The sequence below is a fragment of the Meles meles genome, chromosome 4, assembly GCF_922984935.1.
Source record: "Meles meles chromosome 4, mMelMel3.1 paternal haplotype, whole genome shotgun sequence".
Classification (NCBI taxonomy): Eukaryota; Metazoa; Chordata; class Mammalia; order Carnivora; family Mustelidae; genus Meles; species Meles meles.
This window is the reverse complement of record NC_060069.1, coordinates 40,114,865-40,134,317: the sequence shown is the minus strand read 5'-3', so window position 1 is coordinate 40,134,317 and position 19,453 is coordinate 40,114,865. Positions and strand designations below refer to the sequence as shown.

The following is a 19,453-nucleotide window of genomic DNA, read 5'->3' as shown; positions in this document are numbered from 1 at the left end:
GAGGGAGAAGCAGGCTGCCCGCTGAGCAGGGAACCCAACGCAGGGCTCCATCCTAGGGTCCCAGGATCATGACCTGAGTCGAAGGCAGACATTGAACCAACTGAACCACTCAGGCGCCCCTGTTGGTGGGATAAATCCTTAATGATGATGTTGATAATATTAAGAATATATATATGTATAGATAGATAGATAGATAGATAGATAGGTGGGTGGCAGGCACTGTTCTGAGTGCTTCTCAAAAATTGTCAAATTTAAATCGTTCTTAAATATTGCAGATTTTTATCTTTTAGATAAATGTACTCCTTGTAAAATCTTCCTGCTTCTCAAAGTCAGATGACAAGTTGATGAAGTAGATGAGTTAGGATGACTCTCTGACATATACCCTCCCTCTGTTACTTCATGCCATTCTGAGTTATAGGAAAAAGAGAGGACGGGGGAAAGATGGTCAAGATAATCCTAGGCAGTTCAGGCAGAAATGGAGGGAAAAGATAAAAGCTGTTGAAAGAAGAGTTTGAATACCCTTCTCCTCTTGCTATTAACTCAACTAACTTTTAAAGTTAATGTAAGGATTAGAATTAGTGCCTGTTATTGAGCATCTGCTATGTATCAGGTATTGTGCTAACTGATTTGCATGCAGAAGATCTATATCTCTTAAAAGGATTTCATGCTGATCATAATCAGATTTCTTGAATATTAACCTCCCAGTGAGTGTGCATTGAAAATATTCTGCTTTTTACCCAAAAAAAATTTCATTTTATCACTATTTGGAAGAATAATTCTTATATAAATGAGTCATACGCATAGTAATGAACCATTCTGGATAGACAGTAGTCTTCTCTCTAAGCTTTCCTGATCAACCCTCTTCTTTGGGTCTTTGCCTTTCCTATGTATCTGTGGCACAAAACTTTGCATTTAATTAGGTAATGCCTCAAATTTCCTATTATTCTAGCTAAAGCTTTATCTTTGTCTAAATATGTTCTCGATCCTAGAGTCTTACATCTCTCTTTTATGTTCCTACAAGCCTGAGCACAGTGCTAGTTACCAGTGAAGTACTTTATAAACAATTCTGAAGTAAATGAGTTAATGAATAAATGAACAGGCTTTAGGGGTGCCTGGGTGGCTCAGTCATTATGTGTCTGCCTTCGGCTCAGGTCGTGGTCCCGGGACCCTGGGATCGAGCCCTGCATCGTGGTCCTTGCTCAGCAGGAAGCCTACTTCTCCCTCTCCCACTCCCCTTGCTTGTGTTCCCTCTCTTGCTGTCTCTCTCTCTCTGTCAAATTAATAAGTAAATAAAATCTTTTAAAAAAATGAACAGACTTTAAGTTGCCATTGGCCACTTAATGATTCTGAGGAGCTTTTATGGTATGTGTGCAATATAAAGTCAGAAAATTTTCAAAATAGGTCTTTGCTTTTTTTCCTTCTTAATCTGAAGAAGTAGCTCTCAAAATTTTGGTCTCAGGACCTTTTGCACTTAAAAATTATTGAGTTCCCAGTACAGAGAAGATTAGTATGATCCCTGCACAGAGATGACATACAACTTCATGTAGCATTCCATATTTTCTGTAGTATTTGGAAACGCAACAAATGCTATACCTTTAAAAAAATTATTGAGGGCGCCTGGGTGGCTCAGTGGGTTAAGCCGCTGCCTTCGGCTCAGGTCATGATCTCAGTGTCCTGGGATCGAGTCCCGCATCAGGCTCTCTGCTCAGCAGGGAGCCTGCTTCCCTCTCTCTATCTCTGCCTGCCTCTCTATCTACTTGTGATCTCTCTATGTCAAATAAATAAATAAATAAATAAATCTTTTAAAAAAAAAAAAAAATTATTGAGTTTCCCAATGAGCTTTTGTCAGTGTGGAGTCTATCTAGCAATGCTTACCATATTGTAAATTAAAACTGAGACATCATTAAAATACAAGTACATAAATACGTATTCTACTAGCAGTCCCAGCAGTGACATCAACAAATGTCATGTAGCTTCTGGTAAACTCCACTGTACACTCATGAGAGAATGAGAATGAAAAACACGAGAGTATGATTGTGAAAACAGTTTAGATCTCACAGACCTCTGAAAATGTCTTGGAAAATTAATAATCTAAAGTATACCACTGGGGTACCTGGGTGGCTCAGATAATTAAGCATCTGCCTTCAGCTCAGGTCATGATCTCAGGGTCCTGGGATGGAGTCCCATGTTTTGCTCTGTTCAGCAGAGAGTCTGCTTCCCGCTCTCCCTCTGTCCCTCTCCATACTTGTTCTCTCTGTCTCTCTGTCTCTCTCTCTGTCAAATGAATGAATAAAATCTTTAAAAAAAGTTAAATATACTGCTGGATTACTGAATCAGGCTATACTAAGGGTACTGTTTAATTGTCAAGTTAAAACCTTGTTTTTTATCTTTATGTTAAATCATGAGTATTGTGAGTATTGTAGACGGTTCTAGTTATATAGCAAGCACAAAATTAAATTTTTAATTTATGTTAAATGATAGTGAACATCTTTTTGGTTGAAATTATCTTCATTTAAAAAAATAGTATTTGGAAATTGTGTTCAGTGTACATTTAAAATTGGGTTCTTCTCCATTGCAGTTCCGCAGTTTGAAACGACATGTAATTATGTGGAAGCTACACTTGAAGAGTTCCTGACGTGGAACTGTAGCCAGCCTACTATGTCTGGACCATTTAGAGATTATGATCATTCCAAATTCTGGGCTTATGCCGACTATAAATATTTTGTCAGCCTATTTGAGGACAAGGCAGATATTTTCCAGGTAAGTCAGTGCATTCCTTTTAATCATGGTAATAATTTATTCTTGAGAAAAGATCACAAATTAGAACTTCTCTGGTACCTTATTCTTTCACTGTCGACTTCTCTCAAAAGTAGTCACTGTGAGTCTTAAGTATTTTATCTGTTCAAGCTAAAAGATTTGCCCAGGTGAAGTGTAATGTTTGGCTCACACGGATGAGCAGCTTTGTCACTGTTTTCCTACTCACCAACCTTCATACACACTCCCTCGTTCACCTTTAAACAGTGCCCGGCTTGGAGTATATGAATTTGGAAGCATAGATTGTATATAGAACTCTCTTTCCTCCTGACCTACATATCTGTTTTTATTCTGTTAGTGAGGCAGATGGAAGTACAGCACTGATTATTATTTGAAGAAGCATTGGTGAAATCCTGGAAGCATTCCAGGCTGCTGCTGCCATCCCTTCCTGCTCTGAGGGGTTAGTACAGGTTAATGGCCCGAGGCAGAGAGTGCTGGGCTCCTGGTGTTTGATTGCAGAAGTCCTGCAGAAGTATGGGAGTGCTTACAGAAGTAAGAATGTGGAAACTCATTGTCATGTGTTGACACAACTGACAGCAGAGTTTGCACACCACCATATCCTCTTTTAAATGTTTTCTACCCCAAACTGCCAGCTTATTTTGTGGGGTGATGTCGCAAACTCCCTGTTCTGGTTTCTGTGTGTGTCTTAGGCATGAGGCAGGAATGGGAGTAGTTCCAGGAAGCTGTTTGGATGACTCTGCCTTACACACAGTCAGGCTAGGGCTCCAGAGTCCTTTATCCTGCCCCTGATCCTTTGTCCAGAGAAGTATTCTGGCATCACTGCAGGCTGTTGTGCTACCAGTACCGAGCCCCCTGGACTGCTCTCTTCCTGCTCGTCACCATCACCCCCTCGCTGGACTTCCCTCTCACATAGGCTGCCAGTCGAAAAAAATTGTTTTTAAGTTTTAATTTAAATTCCAGTTCGTTAACATGCATTGTAATGTTTCAGGTATACAACATAATGATTCAGCATCCCATAGATCTCCCACTGCCCAGCACTCCTTAATCCACGTCTCCCATTTCCTTTTCCATTCAGTCTGTGTTTTTCTGTTTTCACTTCAAGTCAAGGTGTAGATGCTGAGGTTTACGTAGTTATTATAATACAATGATCAATACTTTGTAGCTTTAAAAAATTTTTTAAATGCTTACTTAAATTTTGCTTTTTATTTAAAAAAAGGAAAAATGTATCACTTGTCTCAGAATTGTTAGTTGAGTATATATTCTTCTCGTAACTATGAAAGAATGCTTAAGTTTTAAAAACATTCTGTAGATGCTTTCTGAATCCAAAGTCCATACCAAACCTATTTACTCATTTTCAAATGATACTTTTGAGATAATTTTTTTCTTATAACATTATCTGTGACCACTTTATGAGTCTTTAACCCTGGAACTTGTAGATATCATAGTTAACTTTTAGAGTCTTTTATTATATTTCTTGTACTCTCACCTATCCTGTAGATTAGACTAGTACTTTTGTACTCCATGTTTCAGGTAAAACATTGTGTAATAGTCATATTTCTTAAGTACTTCTTATCCTTGGTATTTTTCTAAGTGCTTTACATTTATAATCATCAAGTAATCATATGATATAATAATTATCCCTGTTGTAAGAGAAAAGAGGCACAAAGAAGTAAACCTTTTCTGAAATTCTACAGCTAAGAAAAGAGTGACCCAAGCAGTCTGTGCTATGAGCTTTAACTGCTGCACCGTATGCATACACAGGGTCTGAAAACATCTGGTTCTTTAGGGACCCCACAGCTGGGGGTAAGGACTTCCATGTCAGCTGAGTCTGGGTTCACTCTGCCTTGCTTGAATCTCCCGTCTGACTCCCTCTCAGTCACTTCATCTCAGCCTAGGCATGACAGCATGGGGCAGGTATGTGTCCTCCTGTCCAGTAAGTGCCTTTTGGTGGTGTGCCGGAATTCTAATTGAGCCCTTATACAACCTGAGGTTTTCATTTGAATGGGTTTTCTGTCAGCTCACATTATGGTGATGAATCCGCTGGATTAGAACAGGGAAATCTGCTGTGAATAACAAAATTTATTATGATTATATCATTTTTTATCTCAGAGACTTCTGAGCACCAAGTCTTACATCACAGGTACCTAAGACGTTTTCCTTTCACCATCATAATTCATTCGTTCACCTAGTCTTATTACTTCACTGTTTTAAGCTTTCTTCCATCTGGTATAAAATGGTGGGTAGTTAAACATTAAAACATAAATTTTTATTAATTCATTTAATTTGTTTTTCATTTCATTTTATTACTTTCCAGTGTTTCAAAATTCATTGTTTATGCACCACACCCAGTGCATATACCCATGCAATACACCCATGCAATACGTGCCCTCCACAATACCCACTACCAGGCTCAATAAAATCATTATATGTGAACATAACATTTTTATGAAAATAACTATATTCAAAAATTTTTAAACTGTTTTGAGAGGACTGGCATTGTTTTTACATTTTTGCAAGACTTGTTAATGTCTGGCTTCATAGAAGACAGCTATATTCTATCTGCTTCCTTGTATAGTCTGTTAAAACTTGTTGATTTGTTTGAAGTATATGAGGAATATGTTGCCTCACACACATATGCGACTGAAAAAATAGGACTATTTTAGAAACTTTTTAAGATAATTGTGAATTTTTTTTAATACTCCACCAAACTTGGGATGCCTAAGTGGCTCAATTGGTTAAGCAACTGCCTTTGGCTCAGGTCATGATCTTGGAGTCCAGGGATCAAGTCCTGCATCAGGGAGTCAGCTTCTCCCTCTCCCCCTTCCCCGCTCATGTTCTTGCTCTCTCATTCTCTCTCTTTCAAATAAATAAAATCTTTAAAAAAGAAATACTACACCAAACTTGACAAGAGGTAGTTTCTTAAACATTTATTTGTTGCAATACAGAATCTGAATGCATAATCAATGAACTCTTTGTACTTTTACAATAAAAGCCATTGGTCCATCTTGCATAGAATGGCTCTTTTGTAATGCCTCTCATTGGCCATTTGGAAAATACTGGTTTGCTGAGTTACATAGATCTTTCAAATGTTGACACATTTCCATATACTTCATTTAAAAAAAAAGTGACATTTGTTAATGTCACCATTCTCATTAGGGAAGTATTTTAAGTTTTAAGAAGCTTTCAAGCTCTTATGTTTCTTGATACCAATATCCAAAATCATTTTCATTCTGTTCAAATATTTTCTAATTCCCCTTGTGATGTGTTGTTTGACTTATGGATTGTTTAGAAGTATAATGTTTAGTTTCCAAATATTTGGGGATATTCCAGCTATCTTCTGTTGTTGGTTTCTATTAAATTAAATTAAATCCACTGTGGTCAGAGAACATATTTTATATGATTCCAGTCCTTTGAAATTTATTGTTTACTGTCCAGAATATAGTCATTCTTTCCCCCCCCCCCCAGAATATAGTCATTATTGATGAATGTTCCAGGTGTACTTGAAAGTAATACATATGCTGCTGTTGTTGTGTTTTAAAAATGTCATTAAAGTCAATGGTTTAAGTCTCTTGCATTCCTACTGATTTTCTGTATGCTTGTTCTGCCCATTGTATAGAGAAAGGTATGGAAATTCCCCAATTATAATTGTATATATGTTTCTTTTTCAGCTTAGGTTGGTCAGTTTTTGTATCATGTATTTTGAAACTGTTACTAGGTTCATATACATTTAGGTTCATATACATTTAGGATTATTATGTCCTCTTAATCAATCAATCTTATATCATGATGAAATGATCCTCTTTCTCCTGGGTTTTTCTTGTTCTGAAGTCTACTTCGTTTAGGTTGCCTTTGGTTAGTGTTAGCATGAAAAAGGAATACTTACTATATGATTCCACTTATATAAAATTGTAGACTTGCAAATAAATTTATAGTGACCAAAAGATATCAAGGGGGAGAGGAGTTAATAAGGATCACAGGGAAACTTGGACATGATCAAAATGTTGCCATCTTGATTTTAGCGATAGTTTCTCACATGTCCATATATGTAAAAAATTCACCAAAATTTTACACTTTAAATATATGCTGCTTATTATACATCAGTTATACCTCAATAAAGATGTTTTAAAAACAAGAATACAATGCTGCCTGGTACATTTTGGTTCCAGCGTCAACACCAGCAGTTTCATTCACCATTGTTTTTTGTGCCATCATTGCAAATGTCAACACAGTGAAATAGGCAAATATAATCTTAATAGTATTATGAACATAATTTCAACCTCACAGATCCTTTGAAAGGGTCTCATTGACTCCCGGGGGGCCACAGACCACCTTGAGAACTTCTGGTTTACAACATCACTTCTATTCTATTCACTTCTATTCTATTCATGTCTATTTCTCCAGTTCTGACTCCTCCTTCAATCAATTCTAAAACAGTTTCTCATGAAGATACATGCTAAGTCATGCTACAAATTAAGTTTTGAAATATATTAATCATGTTCACTAAAATTTCATGACCTAAAATTGTATAAGAATAGCATTTAAAACTCTCCCCAATATGACTGATGTGACCTGTCCCCCAGGCGTATATCTGTTGTCTCCTTGCTGAGGGCTGGACCACTTTGTCCTGTCTCATCTTCTGACCTTTGCTCATGCTCTTCTCAACTTCTGTCTCTTAAAATTCTACTTCTTAGTGACCGGCTCAGATTCAGTCTTGGCTATGAAGCCTTCTTAACCACCGTATCCATGGCTATCCATCCCTTGCCTTCATGTCTATATGTTTTATTTGAATTGTTTTTTAAATGGCATGGCATAGAATGTATGTGTCTTGTTTCTCTAACAATATTAGCCCTTTGGGAACAGGGACTGTGTTTTATAACTTCTTATTCCCCTAAACTGCTAACATGGTGCTGAATACATAATAGGTACTTGAATGGTTACAGAAGAGAATTTTTGTCCTATCTTACCATTTCTTGTTTTGATAGTTCTTTGGTTCTTAGCATCTTTCAAGGAATGCTTTAATTTATACCCCTAGTTTCACCTTTGTCAAATTTTCTGTGGCTTTTAGTTAATCATAGCATTTGTCAGTCTTGATAAGAATTTCTTAGCTCTCTTCAGGTTTCTACTAGTTTTATAAGTTTTTTACTTATAAAATCTAAAATTTCCATCTATTAACCCTTTTCTTCCACAAATTAAAATTATCTACTGATAAATATATGATATTTATATATGCTGGTAAGTACACTGGTAAATATACTGATATGATTGAAAAATAGCCTTAGAGGGGGCCAACAATTGTGATTTTGACACTTAACTGACTTCCATGTTTGGCAAATGAAATTAGTCCCATTATTTTTTAGTTGTCTATCACATCATTGACAAATCTAAATAAAACTTAATTTGGACAAACTGAGGGTGCCAGTTCCCCCGGGGGGAAGGGGCTAGAGAGAGGTTGGTGGGGTTATGGACATTGGGGAGGGTATGTGCTATGGTGAGTCCTGTGGAGTGTGTAAACCTGGCGATTCACAGATCTGTACCCCTGGGGCTAATAATGCATTATATGTTTATAAAAAATTAAAAAAAAACTTTACTTGGAACATTTTGTTCTCTACTTTCCAAGAAAGGTAGGGTATTTGTGACAATACCACATAAAATTTCTCTCACTCTTTAGATAAGAATAACGGGTCTTTTGTAATTATCAATAAGAATCATCATAATTGAAGCTATTAGAATCAACATATAGCAAAAAGGATTTTGCCCTGAGAATGTTTCTCAGATAGATTCCATTTTGTGTTGTGATTCAGATTGGCTGCTGTGAGTCAGGAGCCATGTTAAGTCACCAGGACATAGAATTACGCAAAATGCAATACTTGGAAGATTAGTTCTGACCTGTCTTGGACTTTATAACGTAGTTATGAGAGTATCTTGAAATTGAGCCAGGTGGTTTCGTAATGTTTAAAAGGGTTTGATGGTCAGTGATGCTTTCTGATGAGGCAAATTACAGTATAAGAATTTGGGTGTTTATCCAAGCCTATCTGTATTTAGAAAGCTAACTACCTCTTTTCTGTTTATGTTACCTAAGGTTTTTTCCTAAGGAAGAAAGAGTCTAAGTACTTGGTAATTTATAATGTACATTTAAGGGACTGTTTAAAACTTAAACTGAAGTATTTATCCTTTATAAGTTTCATTGTAATTATAAAATTATAATTAATTGTATTGTTTTAAAGTTTCATTTTTGTTGTTTTGACCAATATCGTGCTTTTTTAAGGCAAAAAAACTCATTATGGAATTATGTATAATCAATTTTTCTATATTTTTTGATCTAGGCATGGAGAATTAATAGAATAAGACAACTTTTTATGTGACAAATAGAATCAAATTAACCATGACCATGAATCACCCAAACAGTATTTAAAGGTAAAAGAAAAAAGTTTTGAGTTGGAGTGTTCTCAGAGCCTAGAGCTTACACTAACTAGCTCATACTCTGGGCTCTGAGAGTACCCCAACTCAAAATATACCTTCGTGTAGAATGAAACAGTTTAAGAATAGATTATTTTTTGGCAGTGGTTTACATAGTAAGCTACAAAAAAAAAAAGCCACTATTCCGTGTTATAAGGGTTTACTAGTTTTCTTCAGTTCTTTGATTAAAACTAAAATTATGGCAGACTTGGTTACTTGTACAACATTTTCAAGATGGTGTTTGATCCTGGAATAATTATTTAACTTGTTAATTGAAACAGATTTGGGAGTTACTCAAGTTCAGCATAAAAATCGGTCTAGTTACCTAGATCAGTAACTCAGCAAGTTTTTTTTTTTAACAAAGACTATTTATTTGACAGAGTGGGACCCAGTGAGAGAGGAAACACAAGCTAAGGGAGTGGGAGAGGGAGAAGCAGGCTTCCTGCTGAGCAGGGAGCCAGGTGCAGAGCTCAGTGCGGGGCTTGATGCAGAGCTCCATGTGGGGCTCCATGCGGGACTCATCCCAGGACCCTGGGATCATGACCTGAGCTGAAGGCAGATGCTTAACGACTGACCTATCCAGGCACCCCAGTAACTCAGCAATTTTTGAGCATTTGTTGTACTCATTGTGTGAGGCCCTGTAGACACTAAATAAAATAAGACTGGCCTCCCATGGGACTTTGAAGTAGAATGCAGAAATCAAACCTTAGGATAGAACTGTATAAAATGTGCTATTAGAATTCAGTATTATTCCTAACATTATTTTATCACTTAAGCAGTACTAATAGTTTTAGGATATTATGCATAATCTAGAATATTGAAGTGTATACATTTTGAATTTTTAAAAAAATTCAACCAAAGCTTTAAAGTCTCCTATTTAAAGTGTTGGGAATATTTTTAATATAAACAATTTTCAAAACTGATCCCCACTGCTGTTACGTATATATCACAAGGCAGGGCCATCACAAGGCAGGGCCACCTGAAGGAAAGAGGAGAATAAAGTACCTGCCCTACTTTTGTGTTATAAACAAAGTTCGTTTTCGCTGGTCAGCCAGTTTTCAACTACAAGTGAACAATGAATTTTGCTTATAATGCTCATTCTGTACAGAAGTTGTGCTAAATTTATTCTTATCCTGAAACACTGTAATGTGTTATTTCCACCTGTTTCTCTTAAGGCATCTTTTAACTGCCAGTAAACTTCCTAGATAGATTCTGAGAAGCAGCTAGGAATCAGGGCTGATTACCTGGGGTTGGAGGAGGATAAAAAAGCAAGACTGGATTCCTGGTTAACTTCTTTAAGTGCTGGAGTAAAATGTGATATGATTTTCTTCTAGAACTGACCCTCCCCACTAGAGATTCTAACAAACTACCAAATTATAACAGGCCTATATTAGCACTCTGTAGTAAATCTAATCTTCCTCTTTAATTAAAGAGTTGATGATCTAGACCTTTTGACTCTTTGTTTTATTGTCTTTTGTCATTTTCATTGCTTATGATCTATACATTTTACTTGTATATCAATTATTTAGACTGAGAACATTTTTTTTCCCTTTTTCCTTGGAGAAACGATGCTGATCTCAGTGGTTAGCTCTCCAGCCCAGGCTGGGGAAGCCTACTAAATTTATAATCTACTCAAAGCAGTTTGTAGAACTCTCCCTACTCCCACCCCAAAATGTCTTTAAGAGTATGTCTTTAGGGATGCATTTCTGTGATACGGGGTTTAGGACTCGCCAACTACAAACCTGGGAGAAAGTCTCTTATAGAATGGGATTATTGGGGAAAGACAGGTTTCACGGACTAACCTCTTAAATAAATTTGGATTAGGTCTGTTAAAAAAAATCAAAATTCAACCCAGTAAATTTGAAGATCTAACTGGGCTTTACTAAACAATTCATGAATCAGGCAACATCCCATCTAGCAAGTAGAAGGAAACTCCACTGAGCTGAACAAGTTTTTAAAGGCAAAGAGAGGTTATTAAAAAAAAAAAAAAAAAGAAGAAGAAGAAGAAAGAAATGTATTAGCAAAGAATGCATTGTTTAGGCAAGGTTGCCCTCCTAAGGAGAGTTCAAGAGGTCTGTTAGTAAATTTTCTACTCTTAACCAGAAATTCCATGTTGACTGGTTAAAGGTCACATTTGTGGCAGGGAGGGGGATGAAATACAGTTAGGTTAGGTTTTAAGTCTTATTTTACTGATTTAGGGCCTTAACCTCAGTGATGGCCATTTTGAGCCTGTGGCTGTTTTGGGGTTTTGTTGTTGTTGTTGTTGTTTTTAGCAGACTTAATGGCTTATAACAGATAACCCTGCCTAACTAAATGCGTACGGGTGTTTTTTTTTTTTTTTCCCCTCATGTAAGGAGAGTTCAGAGCTGCAGTAGCCTGGGCTCTAATGGAGGCTTTGTTATACCAAAGAATCCAAGTTTTAGCTCTTTCTGTTTTGTCCTTCTAAGCATGTGGCTTCCATCCTCAGGGCCTTGGAATACATGCTTGTATTTCAGGATAGCCATCATAACTATATCGCTGAAAGGAGGAAGGAAGGACAAAAGTCTACTCCCAACTTTCTGTCTCACTTTGGGGGAACTTTCCCAGAAGTCCTCCTAACAACTTCTCTTTAATGCTTAGAATTTAATCTCATAGCCCCACTGAACTGCAGAGGAGGCTAGAAAATGGGTGTCTCTTAGCGGACATCTCCTTGAACACAATTGGAAGATACAAAGAAAGACGGGCAGTTTCTGCCATATCCTGCTCATGGAACAACATGAAAAATTAAAGCACATTTATTTAAATAAGAAAGTATAGTTATTACAGGGTATCTGCATGGAGCAAGGAAGTGTAGAGTCTGGGAGAATTGCCTCATTTTAAAGGGAGGGTTCAGAGAATGAGTCCTGCCCTCTGTACCATCATTCCTTTGTGCATTGCTCAAGATGCTTAGGGCTAATGCCCGTGTAGCAGGGGAAAGAGGCTTTTGAAGTTGGCGGAAGATCAGTTCTCAGGAAGCCACAGGTCTGTAGTTTCAAGGGGAGCTCCTATGGCCAGATGCCTGGGGCAAGATGATTGACAGTCATTTATTTCATGGTTAAATCCATAGGTTAGCAATCTGCTATACTTCTCACTGGAGCAGAGGAAGGGAAAAGAGCTAAGTTCAGAACTCTTTCTCAAGTCCTAATGCATTATTAGTTCTTTGTTGAAGGATCGAGACTGAGAAAGGTGAAAGCCAAATTTCAACGTTCTTGACCTCTTAATTTATTGTACTATTGTGTGATAGTGATAGATTTGTTTTTTTAATTTAAATTTGTTGATTTAAGTAGATGGTGGTGTGGTCCTGATTCTCAACTCTCTCAGCTCTTGCATTCCCTTTATGATCCTGAAATACAACTTGTAGATGACATAGTTACCTTCACATGTAATTTTTAAAAATTGTTAAAAATGCCTTACTTGTGACAGAAAGGAACATTTTAAAGGAAGTAATTTAAAATAAAACGGCATATATTTTGGTGTGTTAATGCTCAGTGACTCCACTAGAAGACATAATGAAGTAGTCAATCCAGGTATGTGATTAAGTAGATTACCTCCAAAACCATGTCCTTTTGAATGGATACCACATTCCATTTACTCCAGAAACCAGGGCCAACGCTGATGCACACTGGTCTGCAATGCTCCTTTTCTGATATTGCAGACTGTAAGGAAGCTTGTTAAGTTCTAGGTGAAGTTCTCCCAAATGACTGTTGTCATTTGCTTTGTGTTAGAATTGTTTAGACTTGGGCACTGGCCTGGAATGATGAAGGAATCCCAGGACCATACCTACCAGATTTATATTCGTCCAAGGGGGGGGGGAATTCCAGAGCAAAATAGAGTAATAAGTGTGCCAGCCAGTAAAAAACTTAAAAGTACCAAAGGTAAGGATAGATAGCTATGTTGGACTCTGCCAGTTGCTGGAACTAGTGAGGTATGTAAGTGGTGAAAAGACAGAAAAAGACTGTAAACTGTGAGTGGTTATTCATTCTACAAATGCCTGTTTTTCAGGTACTGTGCTAGGCTAGAGAGTCGCAGAGAACCCTGGTCCCCTTTCCTCAGGGAGCTCGTATTCTAGTGGAGAAGACAGACAAGTGACTCTAACCAGTAATGGCCAATTGTCCTAAGTGTTACGAAAATGGGCCCAGATTAAGAACAACAGGAGAAAAATATCAGTGGAATTTTGATCGGAATGGCATTAAAAGTATAGACTGCTCTAGGCAGTATAGACATTTTAACAATGTTTATTCTTCCAATCCAAGAGCATGGAACAGTCTTCCATCTTTTTGTGTCTTCTTCAATTTCTTTCATGAGTGTTCTTTGGTTCCTCGAGTACAGGTCCTTTACTTCTTTGGTTAGGTTTATGCCCAGGTATCTTATGGTTCTTGGTGCGATAGTAAATGGAATCGATTCTCTAATTTCCCTTTCTGTATTTTCATTGTTAGTGTATAAGAAAGCCACTGATTTCTGTACATTGACTTTGTATCCTGCCACGTTACTGAATTGCTGTATGAGTTCTAGTAGTTTGGGGGTGGAGTCTTTGGGGTTTTCCATCTAAAGAATCATGTCATCTGCGAAGAGAGAGAGTTTGACTTCTTCCTTGCCAATTTGGATACCTTTTATTTCTCTTTGTTGTCTGATTGCCGTTGCTAGAACTTCTATGTTCTATGTTCTATACTATACTATGTTGAACAAGAGTGGTGAGAGTGGGCATCCTTGTCGTGTTCCTGATCTCAACCGGAAGGCTGCAAGCTTTTTCCCATTGAGGATGATATTTGCTGTGGGTCTTTCATAGATAGATTTTATGAAGTTCAGGAATGTTCCCTCTATCCCTATACTTTGAAGCGTTTTCATCAGGAACGGATGCTGGATTTTGTCAAATGCTTTTTCTGTATCAATTGAGAGGACCATGTGGTTCTTCTCTCTTCTCTTATTGATTTGTTCTATCACACTGATTGATTTGCGAATGTTGAGCCAACCTTGCAACCCAGGGATGAATCCCACCTGGTCATGGTGGATAATCTTTTTAATGTGCTGCTGGATCCTGTTTGCTAGGATCTTGTTGAGAATCTTTGCATCCATATTCATCAGTGATATTGGTCTGAAATTCTCCTTTTTGATAGGGTCTTTGCCTGGTTTGGGGATCAGGGTAATGCTGGCTTCATAACAAGAGTCTGGAAGTTTTCCTTCTGCTTCAATTTTTTGGAACAGCTTCAGGAGAATTGGGGTTATTTCTTCTTTGAAAGTTTGGTAGAATTCCCCAGGGAATCCGTCAGGTCCTGGGCTCTTGTTTTTTGGGAGGTTTTTGATCACTGCTTCAATCTCATTACTAGATATCGGTCTATTCAGATTGTCAATTTCTTCCTGGTTCAATTTTGGGAGTTTGTAGCTTTCCAGGAATGCATCCATTTCATCTAGGTTGCTTAGCTTATTGGCATATAACTGTTGGTAATAATTTCTGATGATTGTTTCTATTTCCTTGGTGTTAGTTGTGATCTCTCCCTTTTCATTCATCATTTTATTAATTTGGGCTTTCTCTCTTTTCTTTTGGATTAGTGTGGCCAATGGTTTATCGATCTTATTGATTCTTTCAAAAAACCAGCTTCTAGTTTCATTGATACGTTCTACTGTATCTCTCGTTTCTACCTCATTGATCTCTGCTCTAATCTTGATTATTTCCCTTCTTGCATGTGGAGTTGGTTTGATTTGTTGTTGATTCTCCAGTTCTTTAAGGTGTAGAGACAGCTGGTGTATTCTGGATTTTTCAATGTTTTTGAGGGACGCTTGGATGGCTATGTATTTCCCCCTTAGAACGGCCTTTGCTGTATCCCATAGGTTTTGGACCGAGGTGTCTTCATTCTCATTGGTTTCCATGAATTGTTTAAGTTCATCTTTTTTTTTTTTTTTAAATATTTTATTCATTTATTTGACAGAGAGAGAGGTCACAAGTAGGCAGAGAGGCAGGCAGAGAGAGAGGGAGAAACAGGCTCCCCACCAAGCAGAGAGCCCGATGCAGGGCTCGATCCCAGGACCCTGAGATCATGACCTGAGCCGAAGGCAGAGGCTTAAACCACTGAGCCACCCAGGCGCCCCTAAGTTCATCTTTGATCTCCTGGTTGATCCAAGCATTCTTAAGCAAGTGGTCTTTAGCTTCCAGGTGTTTGAGTTCCTTCTGAACTTTTCCTTGTGATTGAGCTCCAGTTTCAAAGCATTGTGATCTGAGATTATGCAGGGAATAATGTCAGTCTTTTGGTATCGGTTGAGTCCTGCTTTGTGACCCAGTATGTGGTCTATTCTGGAAAAGGTTCCTTGTGCACTCCACCGATATTTTTCAAAGAGCTGGAGCAAATAATCCTAAAATTTGTATGGAGTCAGAAGAGACCCCGAATTGCTAAGGAAATGTTGAAAAACAAAAACAAAACTGGCGGCATCACGTTACCCGATTTCAAGCTTTGCTACAAAGCTGCGATCACCAAGACAGCGTGGTACTGGCATAAAAACAGACACATAGACCAGTGGAACAGAGTGGAGAGCCCAGATATGGACCCTCAACTCTATGGTCAAATAATCTTCGACAAAACAGGAAAAAATATTCAATGGAAAAAAGACAGTCTCTTCAATAAATGGTGCTGGGAAAACTGGACAGCGATATGTAGAAGAATGAAACTCGACCATTCTCTTACACCATACACAAAGATAAACTCGAAATGGATAAAAGACCTCAACGTGAGACAGGAATCTATCAGAATCCTAGAGGAGAACATAGGCAGTAACCTCTTCGATATCAGCCACAGCAACTTCTTTCAAGATATGTCTCCAAAGGCCAAGGAAACAAAAGCAAAAATGAACTTTTGGGACTTCATCAAGATCAAAAGCTTCTGCACAGCAAAGGAAATAGTCAACAAAACAAAGAGGCAACCCACAGAATGGGAGAAGATATTTGCAAATGACAGTACAGACAAAAGGTTGATATCCAGGATCTATAAAGAACTTCTCAAACTCAACACACACAAAACAGATAATCATATCAAAAAATGGGCAGAAGATATGAACAGACACTTCTCCAACGAAGACATACAAATGGCTATCAGACACATGAAAAAATGTTCATCATCACTAGCCATCAGGGAGATTCAAATTAAAACCACATTGAGATACCACCTAACACCAGTTAGAATGGCCAAAATTAGCAAGACAGGAAACAATGTGTGTTGGAGAGGATGTGGAGAAAGGGGAACCCTCTTACACTGTTGGTGGGAATGCAACTTAGTGCAGCTACTTTGGAGAACAGTGTGGAGATTCCTGAAGAAATTAAGAATAGAGCTTCCCTATGACCCTGCAATTGCACTGCTGGGTATTTACCCCAAAGATACAGATGTAGTGAAAAGAAGGGCCATTTGTACCCCAATGTTTATTGCAGCAATGGCTACGGTCGCCAAACTGTGGAAAGAACCAAGATGCCCTTCAACGGATGAATGGATAAGGAAGATGTGGTCCATATACACAATGGAGTATTATGCCTCCATCAGAAAGGATGAATACCCAACTTTTGTAGCAACATGACAGGACTGGAAGAAATTATGCTGAGCGAAATAAGTCAAGCAGAGAGAGTCAAGTATCATATGGTCTCACTTATTTGTGGAGCATAACAAATAACATGGAGGACATGGGGAGATGGAGAGGAGAGGGAGTTGAGGGAAACTGGAAGGGGAGATGAACCATGAGAGACTATGGACTCTGAAAAACAACCAGAGGGTTATGAAGGGGCGGCGGGGGGGGGGGGGGGGAGTGGGGGGGGTGGGAGGTTGAGGAACCAGGTGGTGGGTAATAGGGAGGGCACGTACTGCATGGAGCACTGGGTGGGATGCCAAAACAATGAACACTGTTATGCTGTAAATAAACAAATAAAAATAAATAAATAAATAAAAATAAATGGGAAAAAAAAAAAAAAAGAACAACAGGAGAGGGACTTCCTTTACGTAGGGTAAGTTGGGAAGCTTTCTCCAAGGAGATGATCAATTTAAGCTGATTCCTAAGAAATGAGAAACTTGCCATGTGAAGGGAGGGTCAGGAGCTTTCTAAGCAGAGTGAATAGCATATGCAAAGCCCTTGAAGAAGGGAAAATTTACCCTTTTGGGGGCACAAAAAAAAAAAAGGCCATTGTGACTGAAGCCTGGCCAATGAGATATGCAGAGGGTTAGAAGGCATCAGAAAGGTATGAGGGGCCTCGTCATATAGGCCCATGACTGAGGGCATTTGGACCTAATTCTAAATGAAAAACAAGGGAGTGACAGGTCTTAACATTTTTAAAAGATTGCTCTTGCTGTAGTGAGGAGCCTGGGTCAGAGGCAAAAAGAGTCAAAGTCCTCTGGAAGGAAGAGACCAAGAGAGAATGATGCGGTTGCATGATAGGGAGTGGAAACATTTAAAGAAGTGGCATTTACATTGGGTCTTCAAAGAGAAATGTGAACTGGGGTGTAGGGGAGCTGCTGGCAGAGGGAACAGCAGATGCAAAGGCAGGTAGGTGTGTGGTCTATACCAGGAAAGCTATAGAGATGGTGGGGCAGGGGTCTCCTACCAGAGCCTGTGTCCCCTTCATTGTTCCAGAATGCCATTTGCAGCATTTCACACATACCTTCACACATAATTTTAAAAAACAATTGAAATGCCCCTGCTATAAAATACAGGAGAATTTAAGTGGAAATACGTGATTTAATGTGTATTTATTCAAGCGTGACTATACTAGGAGTCATAATGAATTAATCAGATGCTTATACCTACTTGTAGAAAGGAAAGGTTCAATTTTGAAAATTAAGATGAAGTCCTACAGAATATTTCCAAAATTGTATACTTAACATTTTAAAATGAGGCTTAATAAGTATATTTGTATCTATACTTGTAGAGTCATTTCTGTGAGACAGTATAGGCACAGACTGATCTCGGTGGATATATTGCTGGCCCAAAAGCTCTGCATTGCAGTGCTTTTGGTGGTCTGGTTTTCAAAATGGTGAGCAACTCCTGGTAAAGCTGCACAAAACACAGACTTACGGAATATTTTTGTTTCGGGAAAACTCAGTATATATGAAAACCATGCCAAAGATCTTTTGATGATATGTGAAGTGGAGTTGGAGTCCTACTTTCAGGGAATTTAAATAAAATTTTCAGCAGTATGAAAATTGCGCGAGATACAGAACCTTTCTTTGTTGTGTTGAGCTGCCTCCTGACCTCTGTCCACTGAATACCAGTAGCATCCTCCTCCCACTTGTCATGACAGACAAGAATGTATGCATGGTTGTTTGTTGTTTTTTTAACAGTACTGTCAAAAGGACAGTTACATCCCTTGGGTTCCACGTAGAAAAATAAGTTAAATGGGTATATCGACCTTCAATTGCATAAGGATTAAAAGAGATAATACACATGAAATGTTAGTACTGGGGTCTGGCCTGCTATAAGAATTCAGTAACCAGGTTCTGATAACCTGTTAGCAATTGAAATTGTGGGTCTGGTCTTAAATAGGAGAGAAGTTAGAACTTGAGATAAGGCTGGGGAGTCTTGTAGACAAGTTGATCTAAACATTGTAAAATGCCAGGCAGAAATGAAGTAAGATTTAGTTTAAGAGGGATAAATGTAGGATCCCATGGCTTATTCCTATAATCTGTTTGTAAGTCAAGGCTGAAGAGATATGGCTAGTATAGCTAGGCCACAGTTTATAAGAAAAAGGCAGGCAAGCCAAGATGAGCTATGGCATAATTCCGTTGCTGAAACTGTCTGACAGTACATGAATGGTATAATGTCCAGGTCATGCAGTGCTCCCCATAGACAGGGTTTCATGTAGGCTGTGTCCGGGGTTGGGGAGCCAGGCTTACGAGTGCTGTTGACAAAGGTAGTTGAGAAGATATCAACTGGAAGGGAAAGTTAATGCTACCAAGTTTAGTTATTAAAAAAAAAGAAGAGGTATGACAGTTTTTCAGATAATTTAAAGATCGCAATTTTTGGCAGAAGAGAAAATAAACTTGTCTGTAGAAAGCAAATCTACAACCTTCTTCTATGAGTTACATGAAAGCAGATATTTTGTAGTGAGCAGTTGTTTAAAAAATTCAACCAAGTAGATTCAAAGAGCCCATTGGCTTTGTTGAAGAAATCAGACAGCATCCCATCTAGCAAGTAGGGGAGAACTACAAGGTGGAAGGTTTTTATAGAAAGAAGGGTGGGA

The 19,453-nt window shown here is 38.2% G+C and overlaps 1 protein-coding gene and 1 pseudogene across 1 annotated transcript in view; both read left to right on the top strand.

The window, feature by feature from the left end:
• Positions 1-19,453, top strand: part of HSPBAP1 (HSPB1 associated protein 1) — a 61,266-nt gene that overhangs the window by 21,562 nt on the left and 20,251 nt on the right. The window contains exon 3 of the mRNA XM_046001620.1: positions 2,579-2,760. Coding sequence (XP_045857576.1) covers positions 2,579-2,760 — 182 coding nt within the window. The remainder of the gene's footprint in view (positions 1-2,578; positions 2,761-19,453) is intronic.
• On the top strand, positions 1,464-1,561 carry LOC123941099 (annotated as a pseudogene).